Here is a 20,958-nt window from a genome sequence, read left to right as displayed (position 1 = left end):
TGCCCTCCACTTTTGGATGGGTTAGGATGATCCTATGGAGCCGATTTTTTGTACACACCTTATCTATGTAAGGGCCTTTCAAATGAATGCTTTGGATCATCCTAACAATGTGGGCCCATATGTGTTTGGGCCCTCAAGCTCATATAAGCTATATGAACTTCAACCTCACAATCATTTTCCTCTTTATATATATATATATATATATATATATATATATATATATATATAGAGAGAGAGAGAGAGAGAGAGAGAGAGAGAGAGAGAGAGAGAGCTCACCAAACTTATGGTGCGCTAAAGCGCCCAATTACATGGGGGCCCACTTTGTTAGGATGATCAAAACCATTCATTTGAAAGGCCCTTACATAGATGGGGTGTGTACCAAAAATCAGCTCCATAGGATCATCCTAACCCATCCATTTGTGGAGGTCAAAATGGATAGACATTGTTTGTCCCCAAATTTGCCCATTTTTGCCCTCCAGAAATGGAAGGGTTAGAATGATCCTATAGAGCTGATTTTTGGTACACACCCTATCTATGATAGGGCCTTGCAAATGAATGGTTTGGATCACCACAGAAAATGTGGCCTCTATGTGATTGGGTGCTTAAGCGCACCATAAGTTTGGTGAGCCATAAGTTTGGTGAGCTGTGTTTGGTGAGCCATAAGTTTGGTGAGCTTAAGCTCACCAAACTTATGGTGCGCTTAAGCGCCCAATCACATGGGGCCCACTTGTGGTCAAAGTTTCTCCTCCTCTCCCGTATATATTTGTGGTCAAAGATTCTCCTCCTCTCCCATTTATTTACTCCCTCCTTAAATGGCCGCCACGTGTGCATCTAACTCTACCCTAAAGCTGAAGTCATTTTGAATAATCATAGTATTGCTTACTATCTCAAAGGACGTGTATATATAAAGATATGGTGTGTGTGTGTGTGTGAGAGAGAGAGAGAGAGAGAGAGAGAGAGAGAGAGAGATAGATGGGGAGGGATGGAGGAGCAGGGTATTTTCCACTTTTTGAAACAGAGGGAAGAGGTAGTAGTGGTTATAAGTTATTTGCAGTATCGATATTTGTGGGAATATGTTGGATATGGGTGTATAGAGTGAGTCATATTCCAACAAGAGAAGAAGGGAGATGGGTTTGGTTAGGTTTATTTGCAGCCGAGATTTGGTTTGCTTTTTATTGGATACTTACACAAGCCGTTCGTTGGAACCCTGTCCATCGTCACACCTTCAAGGAAAGACTCTTTCAAAGGTAAGACTCCACCCATCTGTCTCTCATGCCTGTAATTATTAAACTTTCTAAAGCCTGAATTCATTGGTGGATTACTGTATTACTGAGGCCATGTTTGGCAACCATGAAAAATTATTCCATATAATTTTCGTGGGCCCAACTCTGTGAAAGGTACTAAGTCGGAAAGATAAGAGAATTGAGGGGGAGTAGAGAAGGAAGTGGACTCCACTTGTAATTTTACTAGGAGTAGTGTATTTCTGACTACTCTCGTACATGGGTGTCTGAAACTCCAAGTAGAAAAAGGAGTGAACATATCAAGTCCCTTATTTTAAATATAAAAAAGTTATACTGCATTTTCAATATAAAATTCTTAAAATTTTTGGTTTTATATTCTCTCTCTTTTTCAGTGTAAAATTTTTTGGTTTTATATTCTCTCTCTTTTTCAGTGTAAAATTTTTTGGTTTTATATTCTCTCTCTGAACTGGTTAAATATGTGCTAAAAAAGAAAGAGACCACAAGTAAGGAAGTTGATAGTACAAGAAGAGAGAAAATGAAGGGAACAAAGTTATACAAAGGTATATCACGGGAGAAGAAATTAAGACAGAGATCTGCCCTCCATCCCTGGATAATCGGTTCGCCTTGCCATTTGCCACCGATGTGGTCTGCTCGCATCAATCCATCCGATGGTGATGGTGTTAAGAGAGTCTTCATTGACTATTAGTCAACCAATCTGATTCTTTCTCTCCTTGAGAAACGATCACTTCAAGAGCCTTGGCTTTTTTTTAAACTTTCTTTTACTCGGTGATAAACAGATACGAAAGCGAATTACCGGGTGTGGACATTTTTGTGTGTACGGCAGACCCAATAATAGAGCCACCGGTCCTGGTTATCAACACGGTTCTCTCGGTCATGGCATACGACTACCCGCCGGAAAAACTGAGCGTCTATCTCTCCGACGACGGTGGGTCAGATCTAACGTTCTACGCTCTCTTAGAAGCGTCTCGCTTCTCAAAGCATTGGATTCCCTTTTCCAAGAAATTCAAGGTGGAGCCTAGGTCTCCAGCGGCCTATTTCTCCACGACATCTGACTCTGAGCCACATGGTGATGCTCACTCGACCGAGCAGTGGTCGGCCATCAAGGTAACATTAGGCCATGTTTGGTTGTCATGAATTTTTTTTCATGACAAATTATTGTCTCAGGTGAGAGAGGGCTAGGGTGCGTACTGGGTAGGAGAAGGGGAGAAATTTGAGAGGACACGGTTGAGATGAGGGTGAGATGTGGCTAAAAATAAGGAAAAAAGTGCATCCTACTTTGAGTAGTGTTTACTGTTTACTGATTTTTAGCCACTTCTTACCATCATTTGGGAGAACAAAACTTGGCGCAGGTCGAGGACCCTTGTAATATAGCAAAGGGTGTGAGGGTGTGGAAATATCAATTCCATGTTTCATTTTTATTTTCAGAAGTAATTGATGTTTCCACACTCCTTGCTATTAAACTATTTGCTATTAAACTATTAGCAAGGGGTCTGAGACCACTTCTTCACCCTCGCTACCCGTCTCTCACCACCTGGAGACATTAGTCTATTATGAAAATAAATTCAAGGTCGCCAATCGTGCCCATATAGTGTATAAAAAATAATCTTTTTTGTTCCGTGTCATCTCATTCAAAAGGCGGCCACGTCTACATAATCTGGGCCATTGATATTGTGGGCCCAGCAACTTTGATTTTTGAGTGCTTGCTGGTCCTCAAGTGGGCATGCTAAAGAAATTACTGCTTAGAGCAAGCAGCCTACAAGATGGACGCTCTAAAATTACTGCTTAGAGCCTCATATGTGTACGACCGGGCGACTGGTAGTTTTTCTACCTAACAGCCTCTATATTGCACGGTGGAAAAAAAAGAGTACAGTGGGCCTCACCTAATTAATTGGATGATTTAAACCATTCATTTGTTTGTTCCCCATAGATGATCCTAACCTTTTGATTTGTAAATTACCAATAACATCATCTTGTGCAATAATTAGCTTTTAAGTTTTTTATCTGCCTGTTTTACCCTTAATATATTAAGATTGGGTACAAATCCCTATAATCTCTCCCCACTAAATCCCTATAATCCCTATAATCTCTCATCTCTTAAGTGGATACATCATGGTAAGTTTCTTGGCCCATGCTATGAACAATGGCCCCACATGAAGATGAGGTGTAAAATATTGGGCCCACAGATCAAAACATCATGAAAAATGGTGTCCCACCTGATGCATGGATATGTGTGGAGATAGTGGGCCCACCCATAGGTATAAAAATGTAGGTCCCACCATATGCATGGCTTAGGTGGATATGATGGGCCCTGCCATATCGGGGTAAAAATGGTCGGCCCACATGAAAATGAGGTGTAAAATTATATTACCATGCATAGCATTCTTGGCCCATGCTATGCATGTGTAAAATAATGGGCCCCACATGGAAATTAGGTGTAAAACATTGGACTCACCGATCAAAACATGAGGAAAAATGGTGTCCCACCCACTTCATCTTCATGTGGGGCCCATTATTTTACACCCATATATGCATAGCATGGGCAAGAATGCTATGATGATGTATTCAATTAAGAGAAGCGTTACCAAAAAAGGAGAGAGATTTTTACATAAAAATTATGGTAGAATCGGTAGACAAAAAAATAATTATGGCACAAGAAAATATTATTGGTAATTAAGAAAATTTTGGGGGTTTCTTGTAGATATATAGGTTTTGATTTAGGGTTTTTTTAGTAGATACATTTTTCATTTTTTACTTTTCCAGAAAATGTATAAAGACATGGAGAATAGAATTGAAACGACATGTAAGTTGGGAAGGATTCCGGAGGATATTCGAGAAGAACACAAAGGATTTTCTGAATGGAGCTCAACAACAACTTCCCGAAATCACCAATCTATCCTTCAGGTACAACTTTCTTTATTTAATGAATGCTACCAGCACTAGCACATCAACCTTGTTGTAAGTGATTTCGCATATTAGCTCCCTCATTTACAGCCCAAAACCCTACAATCTACGTAGGTACCATGATGTTCTCCAGGTCAGCGGTCTAAATTACACATTCATATCCCCAAGTGAGACTCAAAAATTGATAGTTAGTGCTGATTTGGCCAGGGACTATGTCTGCTTAGTTGTTTTTTTGTGCTTATATGTGTTTTTCTCTTAATTTTCAGATATTAATTGATGGTAGGGATCCAAATGCTGTGGATAACGAGGGATCTGCATTGCCAACTCTAGTGTACTTGGCCAGAGAGAAGAGACCCCAAAACCCCCATAACTTCAAAGCAGGAGCTATGAATGCATTGGTAATCTTTATAGATGCATGTGCACACACATTACTATACAAATTGGACATACCTACATGCTAGCTTACCTTTATGCATAGGTTGTAAAATGTGTTGAGGGTTTCAGGTGAAAACAAAAGATCCCAAATTGGAAAAGTGAATGGATGTGGAAGGGCTTATAAGAACTTGGGCATCCTCCCTTTGACGACAGTACATAGTTGCAAGTATTTTAAATAGCTTGGGGGATTGATGATCCAAATCATTTCAAGAGTCTTTATCCCAAAAGTCATCTCCATAGGATGATCCAAGCCCTCAGAAAAGAAGATTTGATTGACTACCAAATAGCTTATATCGACATATGGGATTTGTTAGGGACCATGGCGGAAGGCATTTCGCAAATGGTCTGTCGCATGTCAGACCAGCCACAGAGGGTCACTTTTCAACAGATTTTGTCAACATTACGAGGTGGCTGGTCTGACATGCGACAGACCATCTGTTGGTTTGACATGCGACAAACCATCTGCGAAATGCCTTATCTGATGGTTCCTAGCAAATCCCACATACATATACGTAGAGAGAGAGAGAGAGAGAGAGAGAGAGAGAGATCATCCAATTTAAAACTTAGTGCCACGCGCCTAGAGAGAGAGAGAGAGAGAGAGAGAGAGAGAGAGAGAGAGAGATCATCCAATTTAAAACTTAGTGCCACGCGCCTAGAGAGAGAGAGAGAGAGAGAGAGAGAGAGAGAGAGAGAGAGAGAGAGATGATTCACTTTATATATAGTATAGATAAAGGGCATGAAATGATATTTTTACTCCCTAACCTACTATTTGAGGAAAAGACAAGAAAAGGGTGTGAGAGTGCAGGCGTGCAGCCATATATATGAAAATACAAGCGGAGATTGATTTTTTTTTTGAATGATAACGGGTGGAGATTCATAAGTACCCACATACACAGATTGAATATTTCACGCTTCTTGTTATGAACCCCAAGTAAGGGTGTCAATTTTGGCTCGGGCTCGGAAGCTCGCTCGAGCTCGGCTCGAAAAAAGCTCAGCTCGAGCTCGGCTCGTTAAGCTTAACGAGCCGAGCCCGAGTTAGGCCAGGCTCGGCTCGGCTCGGCTCGTTAAGGCTCGTTAAGAATTTAATATATATATATATATATATTAATATATACACTAAAAGGGTTGTCTAGGGAGTGAAAGGGGGAGGCAAAATATGTCACTTCTTTTTTGGAACCCCATTTGTTACTTGGACCACCCCCCTAGTGTAAAAAAAGTAGTAAAGAAACACTACATAGGGCCGTCCAGGGAAAATGAGAGGTGTAAAATTAATATAATTCGAGCTCGATAAGGCTCGCGAGCCTGGTCGAGCCAGACTGAGCCGAGCCGAGCCAAGCCTGGTTCGAGCCCGAGCCCAAGCCGAGCCTGGCTTTTGAGCTTAACGAGCCGAGCCGAGCCTGGCCAAGCTCGGCTCGTTTACACCCCTAACCCCAAGTAATGGTAAGTGTGAAACAACCAATTACTCCAAAAGCTTAATCTGTTGGAGTTGGTATTATTTAATCATTTATACTTCAACACTCCCCCTCACGTGTGGCCTCTTTTTTTTTGGGTTGGCCTTACACGTGGACTTTTAATAGCAAACAGTAGTGAGTTTTGAACTGAGAACCCATTAATATACCATGTGAAACAACCAATTACTCCAAAAGCTAAAGCCATTGCAGTCGGTGTTATTTAATCATTTATACTTCAACAGTGAGATAATCTTGTTGCATCGTATTACCAACATCATCATCATGGTTGGTCACCTTCATCACCATGATCAAACGTGCAGATAAGGGTGTCATCCGAGATAAGCGACGGTCAGATCATTCTCAACGTGGATTGTGACATGTACTCAAATAATTCGCAATCAGTGAGAGATGCTCTGTGTTTTTTCATGGATGAAGAAAGGGGTCATGATATTGGTTTCGTTCAGTTCCCACAGTCCTTTAATAACCTCACCAAGAACGATCTCTATGCCTGTTCTTTGAGAATAATTAGTGAGGTGGGTATTACCAAAATATGATTGATAATGTGATTAGATTCTCCTTTTCTCATTGAACTGCTTATTTTTTTCTGCTATCTGTTTTTGAAGGTAGATTTGCCTGGATTCGATGGTTATGGAGGGCCTTTGTATATTGGAACTGGGTGCTTTCACAGGAGAATGGGTCTATGTGGGAAGAAGTATAGTAAGAAATATAAGGAAGAATTGAAGGAAGATGCAAAAAGGAGGGGGGAGGAAAGTGTAAGCTCCTTAGAAGAGAGAGTAAAAGGTCAGGCAAATTGTACCTATGAGAAGAATACTCAATGGGGAAAACAGGTATATATTTATGTCTCTCTCTTTCTCCATATTAATTGTAGGGAATTTAACCGAGTAGAACTCACCCCTAAAAGCTAGCCGTTCGAGGGAGGGTGCCCATTCCCTTATAACCCATCCCCATCCACTTCACTTTACTGATGTGGGATTATTTTGCTTTTGCGTGGAAACCCAACAGTCTCCCCCTCCACGTGGAAGTAACGTGGACAATCTCACCCCTCCTAGCGGCGGCAACGTGGGAACCACGAGATACCACACCGGGGTTTCCTAGACTTTCCCGAGGGACATTCCCGCCCTCGGAGGCAAACTAGGGTTACCACTCCCTGAGCTCTGATACCATTTGTAGGAAATTTAACCGGGTAAAACCCACGCCTAAAAGCTAGCCTTTAGAGGGAGGGTACCCATTCCCTTATAACCCATCCCCATCCACTTCACTTCACCGATGTGGGACTATTTTGCTTTTGCGTGGAACCCCAACATTAATATCATATTTATTTCTCGAGTTCTATCTCATGTATAATCCTATGGCCCCTATGATTACTTGATGTGCCCAAAAGACTCCTAAAGCATAATTAAAGGTATTTTTGAAATGTAAAAATTGCAAAGATTTTGTATTTGGGTGAAATTTTTGTCTTGAAATTTGGCACTGTTTGGATTTTAAGAAAAATATTTCCGATGGAATTCTTTTTGGGAAAACTTTTTCCACTGTTTAGAGGGAAACAATATGATTTTGGTTAATTTGGAGGGATAATATCATAAATTGAAGCTCCTCTGAATAAAAATTGAATAGGGCTGGCTCAAGTTATCTTTTTCCTCTCTTAAAATAGTAAGGAATTTTAGAAATATTTTTCCTTTCCAAACTTCCTAGGGATTCCATTCTATATAAAGTCTTGGTCGTAAACCTTTTGAGGTATCTTGTACTTTATAATCTTCACATATAGTGGAAGCTCCTTCACCTTGGATGTTGTCACTCAATGTGACGAACCACGTAGACCTCTTGCATTCTTTTTTTTTTTTTTGAAATGACGAATTATCTCTTGCATTCTTGATTTGTGTTTTTTTTCTTATTTTCTAGGTTGATATGTGTTTCCTTCGATCTAGGAACCATTTCTCATTCTATCAACTCATTTGATTCATTCATTTGAATTTGCAGGTGGGTTTGAAGTATGGATGTCCTGTAGAAGATGTGTTAACAGGCCTGTCAATTCAATGTAATGGTTGGAAATCCGTTTGTTTTAACCCACCCAGGAAGGGCTTCTTGGGTGTTGCTCCTACCACATTGTCCCAGTCACTTGTGCAGCATAAGAGATGGGCTGAGGGTGATTTGCAGATTTTCCTCTCCAAGTATTGTCCCTTCATATGTGGGCATGGAAAGATAAAGCCAGGACTTCAAATGGGATACTCCATATTCTGCTTATGGGCACCTTGTTCCATCCCAACACTCTACTATGTTGCTATCCCTTCACTTTGCCTCCTTAGTGGTGTTTCTTTATTCCCAAAGGTCTCTCTCTCTCTCTCTCTCTCTCTCTCTCTCTCTCTCTCTCTCTCTCTCTCTCTCTCTCTCTCTCTCTCTCTCGGCCCCACACATAGTTAGAGACCTTGCATGCTTTTGGGAATGAGCCCTATGTGTGGAACAACCAATTACTTCGAAAGCTTAACCTGTTAGGGGCCATTTGGATATCAATATTATTTCCTCAAAATCCTGGATGGTAGACAAGAGAAGAAGGAGATTGTCCATCATTTTCTGATTTCTCGCACCTCTTTTTACCGAGCGAGAGAGTAGGAGGTCGTCCCGTGTTTCCAGGTTTTAGAAATCTCAAGATGGAGGGGGGGTAGGGGATTCCTAAAATCTAGATTTCTTACTTAAAATCCAGGATAATGGATTATAAAATCCAGAATTTTACACTGCTTTCAAACTAAAACTTGGATTCTAAAATCAACGTATCCAAACAGCCCCTTAGAGCTAGTGTAATTTAATCTTTTTATACTTCAATACTCATCCTCACGTGTGGTCCCTCTTTTTTGGGGTTTTCGGTACACGTTGCACATGTGGCACCCCTCTTTCAGGTTTGCCGTACCTTTGGATTTTTAATATCAAGGAGTTGTTGGTTTTGAACCCAAGACCTGCCGTGAGGCAACATTTTGATACCATGTGAAACAACCAATTACTTCAAAAGCTTAAGCTGTTGGAGTAGGTTTTATTTATCTTTGAGAGTTGCTAGTGTCCATCGCAAAAGTCATTTCACCGTTGGTCTGTTGCATGTCAAACCAACCACCTCGTGAATGGAGACCAAAGCTGTTGTCTTCATTCGCAAGGTGGTTGGTCTGACATGCGACATGCGACAGACTAGCTGCGAAATTCCTTTCGCGATAGACCCTAGCAACTCTCTTTATCTTTTTATACTTCAACACTATGGGTAGATCCTTTCACCTTCTTCATGAAAATTTCTGAAGGATACATTTGTCGACCCCAACTAGTTTGGGACAAAGGCTTAGTTGAGTTGAGTTGAGTTGAGTATACTTCAATACTATGGGCTTGCGGTTGCTGCTACATCCCTAGCTTGTAATTAAGGATTTATGGGCCTGACACACACACACACACTCTCTCTCTCTACCCTAATGCTAATGTATCGAAAATTTGCATGCCTTCAGATATCTAGCCCATGGTGCATACCCTTCTTGTATGTGATCACTGCCAAATTTGGTTACGGCCTCGGCGAGTCACTTTGGTTTGGAGAGACCACTAAGGGATGGTTAAATGAGCAAAGGATGTGGTTGATGAAAAGAACAACCTCATACCTCTTTGCTGTAATCGACAACATCCTCAAGCTATTGGGGTTTTCCGAGTCGGCATTCGTCATCACCACTAAGGTGGCTGACCATGAAGTTTCAAAGAGGTATGAACAAGAGATCATGGAGTTTGGATCCTCTTCTCCTATGTTTACTATCATAGCCACCCTTGCATTGCTGCAACTTCTTTCCATGGTTGGTGGAGTCATAAGGGTGATGTTGAAGAAGGAAGCAATGGTTGTTGAGCCATTGATCTTGCAGTTTCTTCTCTGTGGGTTGCTGGTTTTCATCAACATTCCAATCTACCAAGCTCTCTTCTTCCGTAAAGACAAAGGCCGGCTGCCTAGCTCCCTATCTTTTACATCATTTGCTTTAGCACTATTGTTTTGTTTGGTACCTCTGTTTTAGTGTATAAATGTTGAAATCTCTCTCTCTCTCTCTCTCTCTCTCTCTGGGACATTGACTTGGCCCAACCACACACTGCTTCGTCGTCCCACTTAATCTGAGTCCCATCCCTTAAACATTATCCTTAGACCAAAATATTTGTATCAATTTCTTTATTAATGAAGATAAGAAAACTAAACAGAAAAACAGATCCGATCAAGCACAAAGTAAAAAAGGAATAAACCACAAGATACACACACCAAAATTTTATATGGTTCAGCCTAGATGTCTGCGTTCATTCACAATTGAGAATACGATCTTCCATTATTTTTTTCAAAGATAACATTTTATTAAACGGTGAAAGAATGATGCAACAAAACATGGGGGCAAAGTGTCGCGAACAATAACAGAGAAGATATAATCCTTGCTAACTTCCTGTCTAGCATTTCACTAAACCCAACAACCTTCACTTCCTCCTCCACTCCATCCTTTGCTAATTTATCTGCATGTCATTTGCCGATCACAACATATGCTGAAATCTCTAATTTAAGATATAATCCTTGCTAACTTCCAGAGGCCATTTGCTTTGTTTGATGCCCACGCCGAGACATTTGACAGTCACCTTCAGTAATTAGTATGTCTGCCCCTCTTTTATGCACAATTTTAGGCCCCCAGATACGATCTTCGATGCACTCTGATAAAGCTATAAAACAGGATTCCAATGATTGTATCCCAAAACTACAAATTGCAATCCTTTCCACTGTCTCCTCAACAAGTCCGTTCAAAATATACCGAGAGAAAATATCCCCTCAATTTATCGTCACAAGAGAAAACCAAAGAGGAGAACTCATTTTCTCACCAATGTATATAAAGGAGTTTCAACACTTAGCCCAAGATCTACTTCTAGCCTAACCAAGAGATTCCAAAATTAATTCTCCTCTTTCTATCATAGTCTAACTAGCTACTATGCTCCATAACAATCCTAGTCACACCAGGTAACTAGCAGAAGGAGAACCTACGTGGAGTGGGAAACAAGACAAAATCCAACACACCCAACACATGACATTAGCATAAGTTGCTTCAGTTCTAGGAAACACACATTGTCTAGCTGTTTCCACATTAAATACTGGAAGTACAAATGCCATAATAAAATAATATATTGACACATGATAGCTAAGGTTGTTCGACTTCAACTCTGATTCATGCAACTTCAAGCTACTCATACAACCCAAACATGCAATTTCAAGCCACTCATAGATAAATTAATAACTTTAGGCATCCAAAGTCATTCAATGCCTCAATCATATCTCATTGGACACTAAATTTTATGAATGATTTTATTAGATAATGCATGAAACCACAGGCCAAATCATATTAGATGAGAAAAGGCATATGAAGATTCAAAAGCATCAAACGACATTTAGAACCACAAATGTATTTGGGACCTCTCGTGTTTTGAAGTCCATCCAAATGGCGTTTTAGAATTTGTAGGAGAGATTGTAAGAGAAAAGCCATGTTATGGTTATAGACGGGTTGTCTGTATGTTAATCTTAGCTTGAATTGTGTTGAAGGAGCATTTTGGGTGTATTCTAAACCAATATTGTTTCACCGTAACCCTTCCAAACAAAATTTTGTTTGGAAAATAAAGACGATAGTGGAATTGACCGATGATTTGGTCAATTCCACAGCCATTTTTTGAATTCTGTTGCTAGCTTGGAATCAGATTAAAACAAAAACATATTTGAATTCTGTCGCCACCTTCTTTATTTAAAGGTTTTGCATTTTGAAAAGTGCACATAAATCCCTTTCCTATGGGAATTGCTAGGGACCACGGCAGAAGGCATTTCGCGGCTGTTGCATGAGAGTGCAGCCCGGTCCGCTATCGGCTTTCAGCATGTTAGAAGATCGGCAAATGATAAGGCGGATGCGCTAGCTAAGCATGGTGTTTCCGGTGGTTCTATTATGTGGTTCGACCACCTTCCTCCCTGAGAAGGGGTTTTCTCTGTATTTTGTTTTTTCTTCGTTCCTGTTTCTTTCTTGCTTCCTTTTGTATATATGGGTGGTCCATCTCGGCCTCCTTAATTTGCTATGATATATAATTATTGCCATTTCAAAAAAAAAGAGGAGAGTGCAGCCCCACAGACTAACTTTTCAGCAGATTTTGTCTTATTCATTAATTCATCTGAGGTGGCTGCACTCATGCAACAGCCTGCCTGCGAAATGCCTTCTGTGATGGTCCCTAGCAAGTCCCATTTTATATTATTTTAATAAGCAAAGAGCCAAGCCACCGAGCATATTAATATTATAACTTATAAGTGATCAATGTTTCTCCTCCTCTCCCTTTTATTCACGTCCATTTTAGATGGCCTTCGCCGCGTGTGCTTCAAACTCTATCCAAAACCTGATGTCATTTTGCATATGCACATTATTATATAAAGGAACCTCTACTAGTGGATATGTATTCACCCTTGGTGGTGCAATTTCTTGAAAATCGGTTAAACAAACATGTAGTACAAGTTCCACTATGGAAGCGGAATTTATAGCCTTAGCCCTAGCAGGAGCTGAAGCCGAATGACCCAGGAATTTTACGGCAGATGTGACTTTATGGCCAAGTCCGGTTCCCTCAATGTCTTTACATTGCGATTGTCAAGCTGCTTTAGCCAAGGCCAAAAGTAAGACCTATAATGGCAAAAGAAGGCATATTCGCCTAAGGCATAATTTGGTGAAGCAATACTTGAGAAGGAGTAGAAGATGAGGGTATCTACCACTTTTTTAAACAGAGGGAAGAGGAAGGATTGGTTACAAGCTACTTGCAGTATCAATATTTGTGGGAATATGTTGGATATGGGTGTATAGAGTGAGTCATATTCCAACAAGAGAAGGGAGATGGGTATGGTTGGGTTTATTTGCAGCCGAGATTTGGTTTGCTTTTTACTGGATTCTCACCCAAGTTGTTCGTTGGAACCCTGTCCATCGTTGCACCTTCAAGGAAAGACTCTCTCAGAGGTAAAACCATGTTGGCTTTTTGGTTTGCTTTTTTTTTTACTACTGAAATGCACAACCATGTTTTGATAATTGCACTACTTTATCGTAGTCTTTTATTATTTAAACAGCTGACAGAGCCTTTTACCGTTACCAAAAAGCTCTGAGAAGCCAATTTAAAAAGAAAAAAACAAAAAGACACACTGACTTTGTACAATTATCAAAACATGGTAGTGCAAATATCACTATAATGTTTTTTTTTTTTGAACTTTTCTTTTACACCCTTGACAAACAGATACGAAAGTGAACTTTTCTTGTTAGTCTTTTATTATTACTAATTACTAATTATAATTTATAAAAACTTTTAATTAAAGTTATAATATAAGTTACTTTCTTATTATAAGAATAGTATTAACTATTACTTATTAATATTATAAGTATATGTATAATAGAAATATAAAAAATTATATATATATATATATATATTTGTGGACCCCGATCCGAGAGAGACGGCGGGGACGTGCCCCCACGTGCTAAGTCTCAGGATCATCCACGTGAATGGAGAGCTCTACCAAGGAACTCTCGAAAGAAGAATGCCTCTCACAGTATGAGTGGCGATATAAGGTGAGATACCTCTCGATTCGGGGACTAGCCCAGATTCGAGGCGTACCTTAAACAAAGAAGAGTCGCCATCCAAGGAAGTGGGCCAAGGATCCCATACTATGCTCTGTTGCAACGGATAACCAGAGATTATAAAAAGAGAGTTCGTGCCTGGTTACGAATTCGGAAGGTCTAAAGAGCACCTCATCCGCCCAAGTGCAAACACCTGGTCTCTTATGCCATTTATTTAATAATTTTGAAGAGTTTTGGGCGAAAGTCATATGAAATGGGAATCAATATCTCCGAGAAGACGTCTATCTAATCATGCATGTCTCGGAGATGAAAATAATAAGCACACATAAGATAAATGAAATAAGTGTCAGCTGAGAATAACTAGGTTATGAATGTCATACCTAATTGGTGTCTAAGTTCTGATGGGCATACACATGCAAACTACAGCTAAAAGTATAGGATCTGTACATGAAAGTAAGAAAACACAGCAAAACATATAACACAAATCAACTCTATACATGACTGGACAAAATGAGTCCTAACTCTAATGCGACCTGACTCGGACCAAGATGGCCGTCCATCCCAGCTGCTCTACGTATCCCGGCCTCGGGAAGAATCGGAGTCAACGTAGTTCGATGCCCTATTCTAAACTACTATGCCTAACCATCTAGAACCGCTATACTAGACTCGATCCACTAGACTCGACTGATTTTAAAGCTCTTTTGTAGAATTGCTTAAGTTCATGTGAATTGTAATTTTTAGGACTCTCTATATGCCCTAACTAATGCAAGTTGATTAGCCTTAAGCTAATGCAGGTGGGCCCAATATCCTATGTGTAACTAGGTTGTGCAACCTAAGGAATACCATGGGCTGACTATATGCTTCCTAGTCTAGCCATCGGTTCAACTAGGTGTCTAACCGATCAACTCGAGGCCTCCTAACTCTAGGGACACTCACACGACAGGACACACCATATCAACAAATCAGGACAGACTCCTAACTCTAAAACACCCTAAATGTCTAGGACAGAATCCTAACTTTAGGGGAAGATCTTTTTGAAAAGGTTTTGAAGAGTTTTTGCATTTTTTTTGGAGGGTTTGAAATGTTTATTTTTAAAGGTTTGGCTGGACCTGGGAGGTGGATCCCAAGCTGCACTACGTACCCTGTGGAAGGGATCAAGCCAACGTAGTTCGGAACAGATTTCCTAACTACTTCTAATGACTCAAGATTTTTGAGATTTTTGGTTTTTCAGATGTTTTTGTTATTTTTAAGTGTTTTTTACTCAAGGGGGACAAATCCTATCATCATAAGGGGAGGACAGACTCCCGATATCCCGCAAAGGTTGGACAGCATCCTATGCTTTGCGGGGGAAAAAGACAGAAACACGACTCTGCAAGGGTTGGACAGCATCCTATACCTTGCAAGAGAGGATAGAAGAACATGATCTGATGAAAGGTTGGATAAAATCCTAACCCCTATGATGATAGAATTTGATTCCTGAACAAGAGGACTGACTCTCTAGACTAAGGACGGATTCCTGTGCTAGTGGACTATCAAACTAAGATAAAGCTCAACAAGTAATAAGGAAAAAGAAACCTTGTGCATATTCGGCAAAGGTAAAACACATAGCCGGGCCGGACAGCTACCTAGCCCTAGGGTGCAACAAATGTGCAACCCAATACCCATAAGGGTCGGGGTATGATGCCAAGCCGAGTAAGGTGTTCTCCCAAAACCAAAAGACGCACAAAGAGGAGGTTTAGGAAGAAAAATGAGATTGGGTGAGACTCCTAAACAAAAAGATGAGCTCCAAGAGAGGTGCTGACGAGACATGGCATGTCTCCTAAGGATAGACTCACTAATGAGACAAAGCTTGTCTCTAAAGGATACAACTTTCTCTGTCTGAGACATAGCCTGTCTCCCTGAGAGGACTCTAGAGAACTCTTTCATTGCCCTTGCAATGAATGGATTTCTAATTTCTAGGGGATACACACCATAAAGACTTGGACAAGTCTTTAAATAAATGAGAGGAATGCTACTTGGACTAAGCGAGTCTCCTAAGGATGGGCTTAGGCTAGCGCCTTCATCGCCCTGGCGATGAATAGGGGAATTCTAAGGGTTTCTAAAGACTAGGTAAGTCTAAAGAGAAAGAAGAAGAAAGAAGGGGATAATGAGCAAACAAGACAAATTTATGCATTTACCAATTGTCATAGTAACCATACAAAAGAGTATTGTTTGAAGTTCACTTTGCTTCCCCAAGTTTGATTTAAAGTATAAACCCTTTTAAATCTATGATAAGGTAAGCATAATGTATGATAGTGATAAGGCATCTCAAATGTGGAATTACATTCTTGTATTATCACACTTACAACTAACAGATACTTATCATATGTGGCAAAGTACTTAGAAAATCTGAGAAAAGCATATGCGATAATGGACAGCAAACATGTGCAACAGTAGACAGCAGTTAGGTACTTTTGAACTGAACCAATGGGTAGTAATTATATGAAATAAATGGACAGCAAACAGTGAACAACAGTGGACAGCAGTTATGCGCAATAGCCAGTAGTGGACAATAGAGAACAGCAGTTAGCCACAAATATAAAGTGAATGAATATATAAAACAGCAGCTATACTCTTGATCAAACCAAAATAGCAACTGTAAAATGCACAAATTTAAAATACAGTAGGTATGCAACTCATCAAATGGCCACTCGCCATGCATAAATGCACGAGTGACTCAAACCATTTCTAATGAAATAATCATTACTTCTCACAAGCAGAGAATACCCCATTCTCTTATTTTGGATAAACATTTTACATCTAGAAATTAACTAGGTAGACCTGCATTACTTGCCAACCTATAAAATTTTTTATCATTTGGAATTTATGTATAGTGTAGCTATCAAGATAAGCAACCTCTACAAACTGTAAATTGGAAGAGAAAGTTATTTCTTAATAGTAAGCTATAACTCAGAGCAAGTAAAATGTGAGAATAGGAATTACTCAAACCACTAGTGACAATTTTATCATTCCTGAATAATAATTTTCATTTGATTTCCTTGGTTAATTTTAATCATTCTTTCTCCTATAATTATTACTTATAACCACAACTTTATCCAATTCAAAGATTTTTCTAATGATTCATAACTAAACTTTAACACCTTACATATTTCATATTAATCCCATACACAGCCTATTTATCAATTAGCTAAACATAAAAGCTTAATCAAACAAATAAAAGATTAATTATATTAGCTTTGCCTTCAGCCGGAAGAAATATCAAATATGCAAGAGACTCCAGTAACAGATATCACTCATGATAAAATACAAGGTCATGATTAAACAAAGAAGTTAGAGTGATGAAATTCTATTCAAGGACTGTATAAGTTGGATGCATCTCTAAATTTCCAGAATTAAAAAAAAAAACACATACAAACCTTACATCTACACCCCATATACACACCCAAACCAAGTATTCTGACAAGGAAATCTCCTTGTATTCAATCAGAAATATACTAGAGACAAGGGAGAATTTGGACAAAAAGTGAGACAAAATATTCAACTACCCCTCTTATGCTACCCTGCCTTACTAAAAACCTGAACATGAAAATTGAGACCAAATTTTAAAGAAATGCAGGATGCGAAGATTAAACAAAATACTCTAACAATCACTGGTAAGAAATCTCTTCAGACATTGACTTTCCAGGCCTTAGTAGCTATATTTTTTTTTTAAAGTTGTCTCAAATTCACATCATTTTTTTATCAACATACTGTAAGAAAATGGTGATTTATCACTGTCAGAAAAATACAAGCCCACAAGATGATCCTCATAGTCTCGTCTCTGCAGCATACACAACTACTAAAAATGATCTTCTTAGCACTACTATCACAAGACACTTATGTGGAAGAATCATCACCGGCTAATGGAAGAAAGAAACGCAGACAAGCAACTGTCTTTGTTATCAATATAATAAAACAGGGTTATGACAAAGACAGTGCTAAGAAGATTCTGACAAAAATAAAATGGTCTTCATTAACTGTTAACCTTGATAAACAGCCATTCATGCTCCATTACGATAAAAAACTCCACACCCTTTTACTACATAAACACATGGAACTATCCAAACTTATTCTCAAGAAAAGCTGAATTAATAAGGAAAATAGGGGAATACTCATTAAAAGGCTGATGATAACATCACCTTGCTAAGACAAGGTTATATATTCAACTTACACTACGCTTCTCAACAGTCTTAATGTATCAATAAAACTAATGCAATTCCAGTTCACAATTAAATCTATGAATGATATCAATGCATTTCAGTATCTAAGCTTGGTGGTGAAAACGTCAATGACTCCAAGGCATCAGCAAATAAACCAGTGAAAAGAACATGATTTAATCATCTTTGAATTTTTAAGAAAACTATCCAGAGGTCTAAAAAAAATATATATTTTTCTGAATCACATAATTCTTTACAAAGATAAAAATAAGACTATGCATCCTGAACATGTTATTGTTATTTGGACAGGAATAAGTAAGCAGAAATTTATCAGTACAAACTTGAATGAGATTCCTACCAGAAATACAAATTAAGTCACATAAACCAAATGGTATGACATAGGGCTACTGACATTTTTATGATCATGTCTCTGTAAAAAAAAACCTTCTTATTCTTCACAAAAAATCCGTAAGTAACTATGGTACACAAATAGCAATACCTGAAGTTCAATCAAGAAATTCCTTTCGTTCACTTTCTCTCAAGAATAAAATACAATTAGCTACACACAGAAATTATCAATCACAAGTCCAGTGTATAATTTTGACAACCTAGATAGCCACAACTTCTCTTGACTCACATCATATCATTATTACCTTGATTATCAGGCTTCGTAATTATTTCATCCATTAATAATTTTACTCCTAGACCAAAACAATGATTTATGACTAGTAATAAGGTGAAAAATATCAAAATTTACCACAACACAAGAGAAATTACTCAAGGAAATTTTTTTTTTTAAAAAAAAAATTAATCCTCACGAGTCAAAGAATCTTCAAGGATCAACAAAAATCATCATTCGAATTTTCACAGAATTAAATTTCAAATTATAACTAAAAAATAAAAATCAAGGAAAGAATTACCTAACCGAAGAAATAAGAGAATTTCTCTTATCTTTTAAAAAAAAAAAAAACAATACATGCAATTTTCCGCAAATAATGACAAAAATAAAAAAACGATCAATAAACTTCGCAGTTATAGACATTCTCTGAGTTCTTCTCATATTCTTTTTTCCAAAATATCACTAGAAAATAGTAGATAAGGATTCAATAATATCATTTCGAAAATTTAAAACAATAGTAAACACTAAAATACCTGGATCGGTCTTTTTTTTTTTTTTTTTCTTTTTTACTTCAACTGTCGATCCTTTGCTTGAACTGCAGTTTCAACTTCTTTACTAGCTCAATTCAACAGATCCTTGGAATTGACTCGATCTCTTATTCTCCTTCTTCGATTTCAACAAAATGAACAGATCTAAGGTTTAAAATGGAAATTTTATGGCTTACCTAAAGGTTTTTGATGAACAGATCTAAAGTTTTGAGTTAGATAAGAGAATAGATCTAGAAAATAGAACAAAATTTCAGATCTAAGATCAAAATTTCAGATCTAGACGATTTGCATGGCTAAATGTGGAATATTCTTGAAATAGTGGAGAAGATACTCGGAGATTTGTTAATAGCCGGCCGGAGAATTTTTCTGGTGAGGGAATACAAACGGAGAAGAGAATCGGTGGACTACGGTTTCGAAAGAGATCTTGATAGTAAAAATAATAGCAACTAACACTAGCTAAGGAAGAAAATAGGATGATCGCGGTGAGAATCCGGCCGGAGCTCCAACGATTCTTGTCGGAGAGATGATCGGAGAAGAAAAGGAATGAGGGTTAGAGATTTGGGGATTTCAATCTCGAATCTAAGCGATTTTTTTTCTTCCTTCCTTTAAAAATGAGAAAAAATCAATATTTATAGGCAATTTCGAGAATTGATATCGGCAATCCACTTTGATAAGGCGCGAGAAAAATTATTTGGCGCGCCCGCAACTTTTGTCCTATTCGGCCCAGGTTCGGCCTCATCCAGGATAATCCACCCCCTTCTGGTTTACACTACGGACACTCTCCCATCTCGTTCGCTAGGCAAACGCGCTCGAAATTCGACGAAATTTTACAGGGACCTTAGTGGGACCCTAACCTACCTTGGGGCGAAATTTGGGACCCTAGCTGATTGATTTGGTGGGGTTTTGCTCAAACTTGGAAGGTTTAGGGCACGGTCAAAATGGGGTGTCTACAATATTCAAAAAGTTCGGTTCTTCGGTTCCAGAACCAAACCAAGATTAGACCCGGAACTGAACCAAATAAGTTCGGTTCTTCATCAGTGGAACCGACCCATACCCAAAGTATTTTCTACACAGTTCGGTTCAGGTTTTTTATTCGGTTCTGGTTTGGTTCTTCGGGTCTGGTTCGGTTCTTCGAGTCTGGTTCGGTTCTGGCCACTCCTATGCACAATCATGTTTTGATAATTGCATTAATTCATCTTGTCTTTTACTATTTAAACAGCTGAAAGAGCTGAAAAAGATAAGCTGACTTTGTACAATTATCAAAAGATGGTAGTGCAAATATCATGATACTGTATTTTAACTTTTCTCTTACACCCGCGACAAACAGATACGAAAATGAATTGCCGGGGCGTAGACATTTTTCGTGTGTACTGCGGACCCAGTAATAGAGCCACCGATCCTTGTCATCAACACGGTTCTCTCTGTCATGGCATACCACTACCCGCTAGAAAAACTGAGCATCTATCTCTCCGACGATGGTGGGTCAGATCTGACGTTCTACACTCTCTTAGAAGCATCTCGCTTCTCAAAGCATTGGATTCCCTTTTCCAAGAAATTCAAGGTGGAGCCTAGGTCTCCAGCGGCCTATTTCTCCACCATATCTCACCCACATTGTGACGCTCACTCCACCGAGCAGTGGTTGGCCATCAAGGTAATGAAATAATGGAGAGATGTACACGGTGGCAGAAAAAGTATAGTGGGCCCACCTAATTGGATGATCTAAACCATTCATTCATTTGTTTGTTCCTACGACAGATAAGCCATGCCCCGAAAAGGGTGATATATTTTCACTCCCCTTGCATTACGTGCACGCTTCCCTTGTAATGGATTTGACGTCAAAAAGCGTTAAACTTGCCCGCTTTTCACGTCAAATCACGCTATCGGGGAGCGTGCCCCGAAAACCTTTTGATTT

General features: G+C 39.1%; 1 protein-coding gene across 1 annotated transcript; it reads left to right on the top strand.

The window, feature by feature from the left end:
- The first annotated feature begins 929 nt into the window (after positions 1-929).
- On the top strand, positions 930-10,118 carry LOC143849800 (cellulose synthase-like protein E6). Its single transcript, XM_077359003.1, has 8 exons — positions 930-1,247; positions 2,039-2,366; positions 4,023-4,163; positions 4,430-4,561; positions 6,370-6,582; positions 6,673-6,897; positions 8,048-8,395; positions 9,547-10,118. Exons 1-8 carry the CDS (start codon positions 973-975, stop codon positions 10,090-10,092), a joined length of 2,208 nt encoding a protein of 735 aa, XP_077215118.1. The 5' UTR covers positions 930-972; the 3' UTR covers positions 10,093-10,118.
- The last annotated feature ends 10,840 nt before the right edge of the window (positions 10,119-20,958 follow it).

The sequence above is a fragment of the Tasmannia lanceolata genome, unplaced genomic scaffold (genome assembly GCF_043159265.1).
Source record: "Tasmannia lanceolata isolate RefF3 unplaced genomic scaffold, GAP_Taslan_0.1 ptg000018l, whole genome shotgun sequence".
NCBI lineage: Eukaryota > Viridiplantae > Streptophyta > Magnoliopsida > Canellales > Winteraceae > Tasmannia > Tasmannia lanceolata.
The sequence above is the reverse complement of the archived record's forward strand: the minus strand, read 5'-3'. Positions and strand labels throughout refer to the sequence as shown.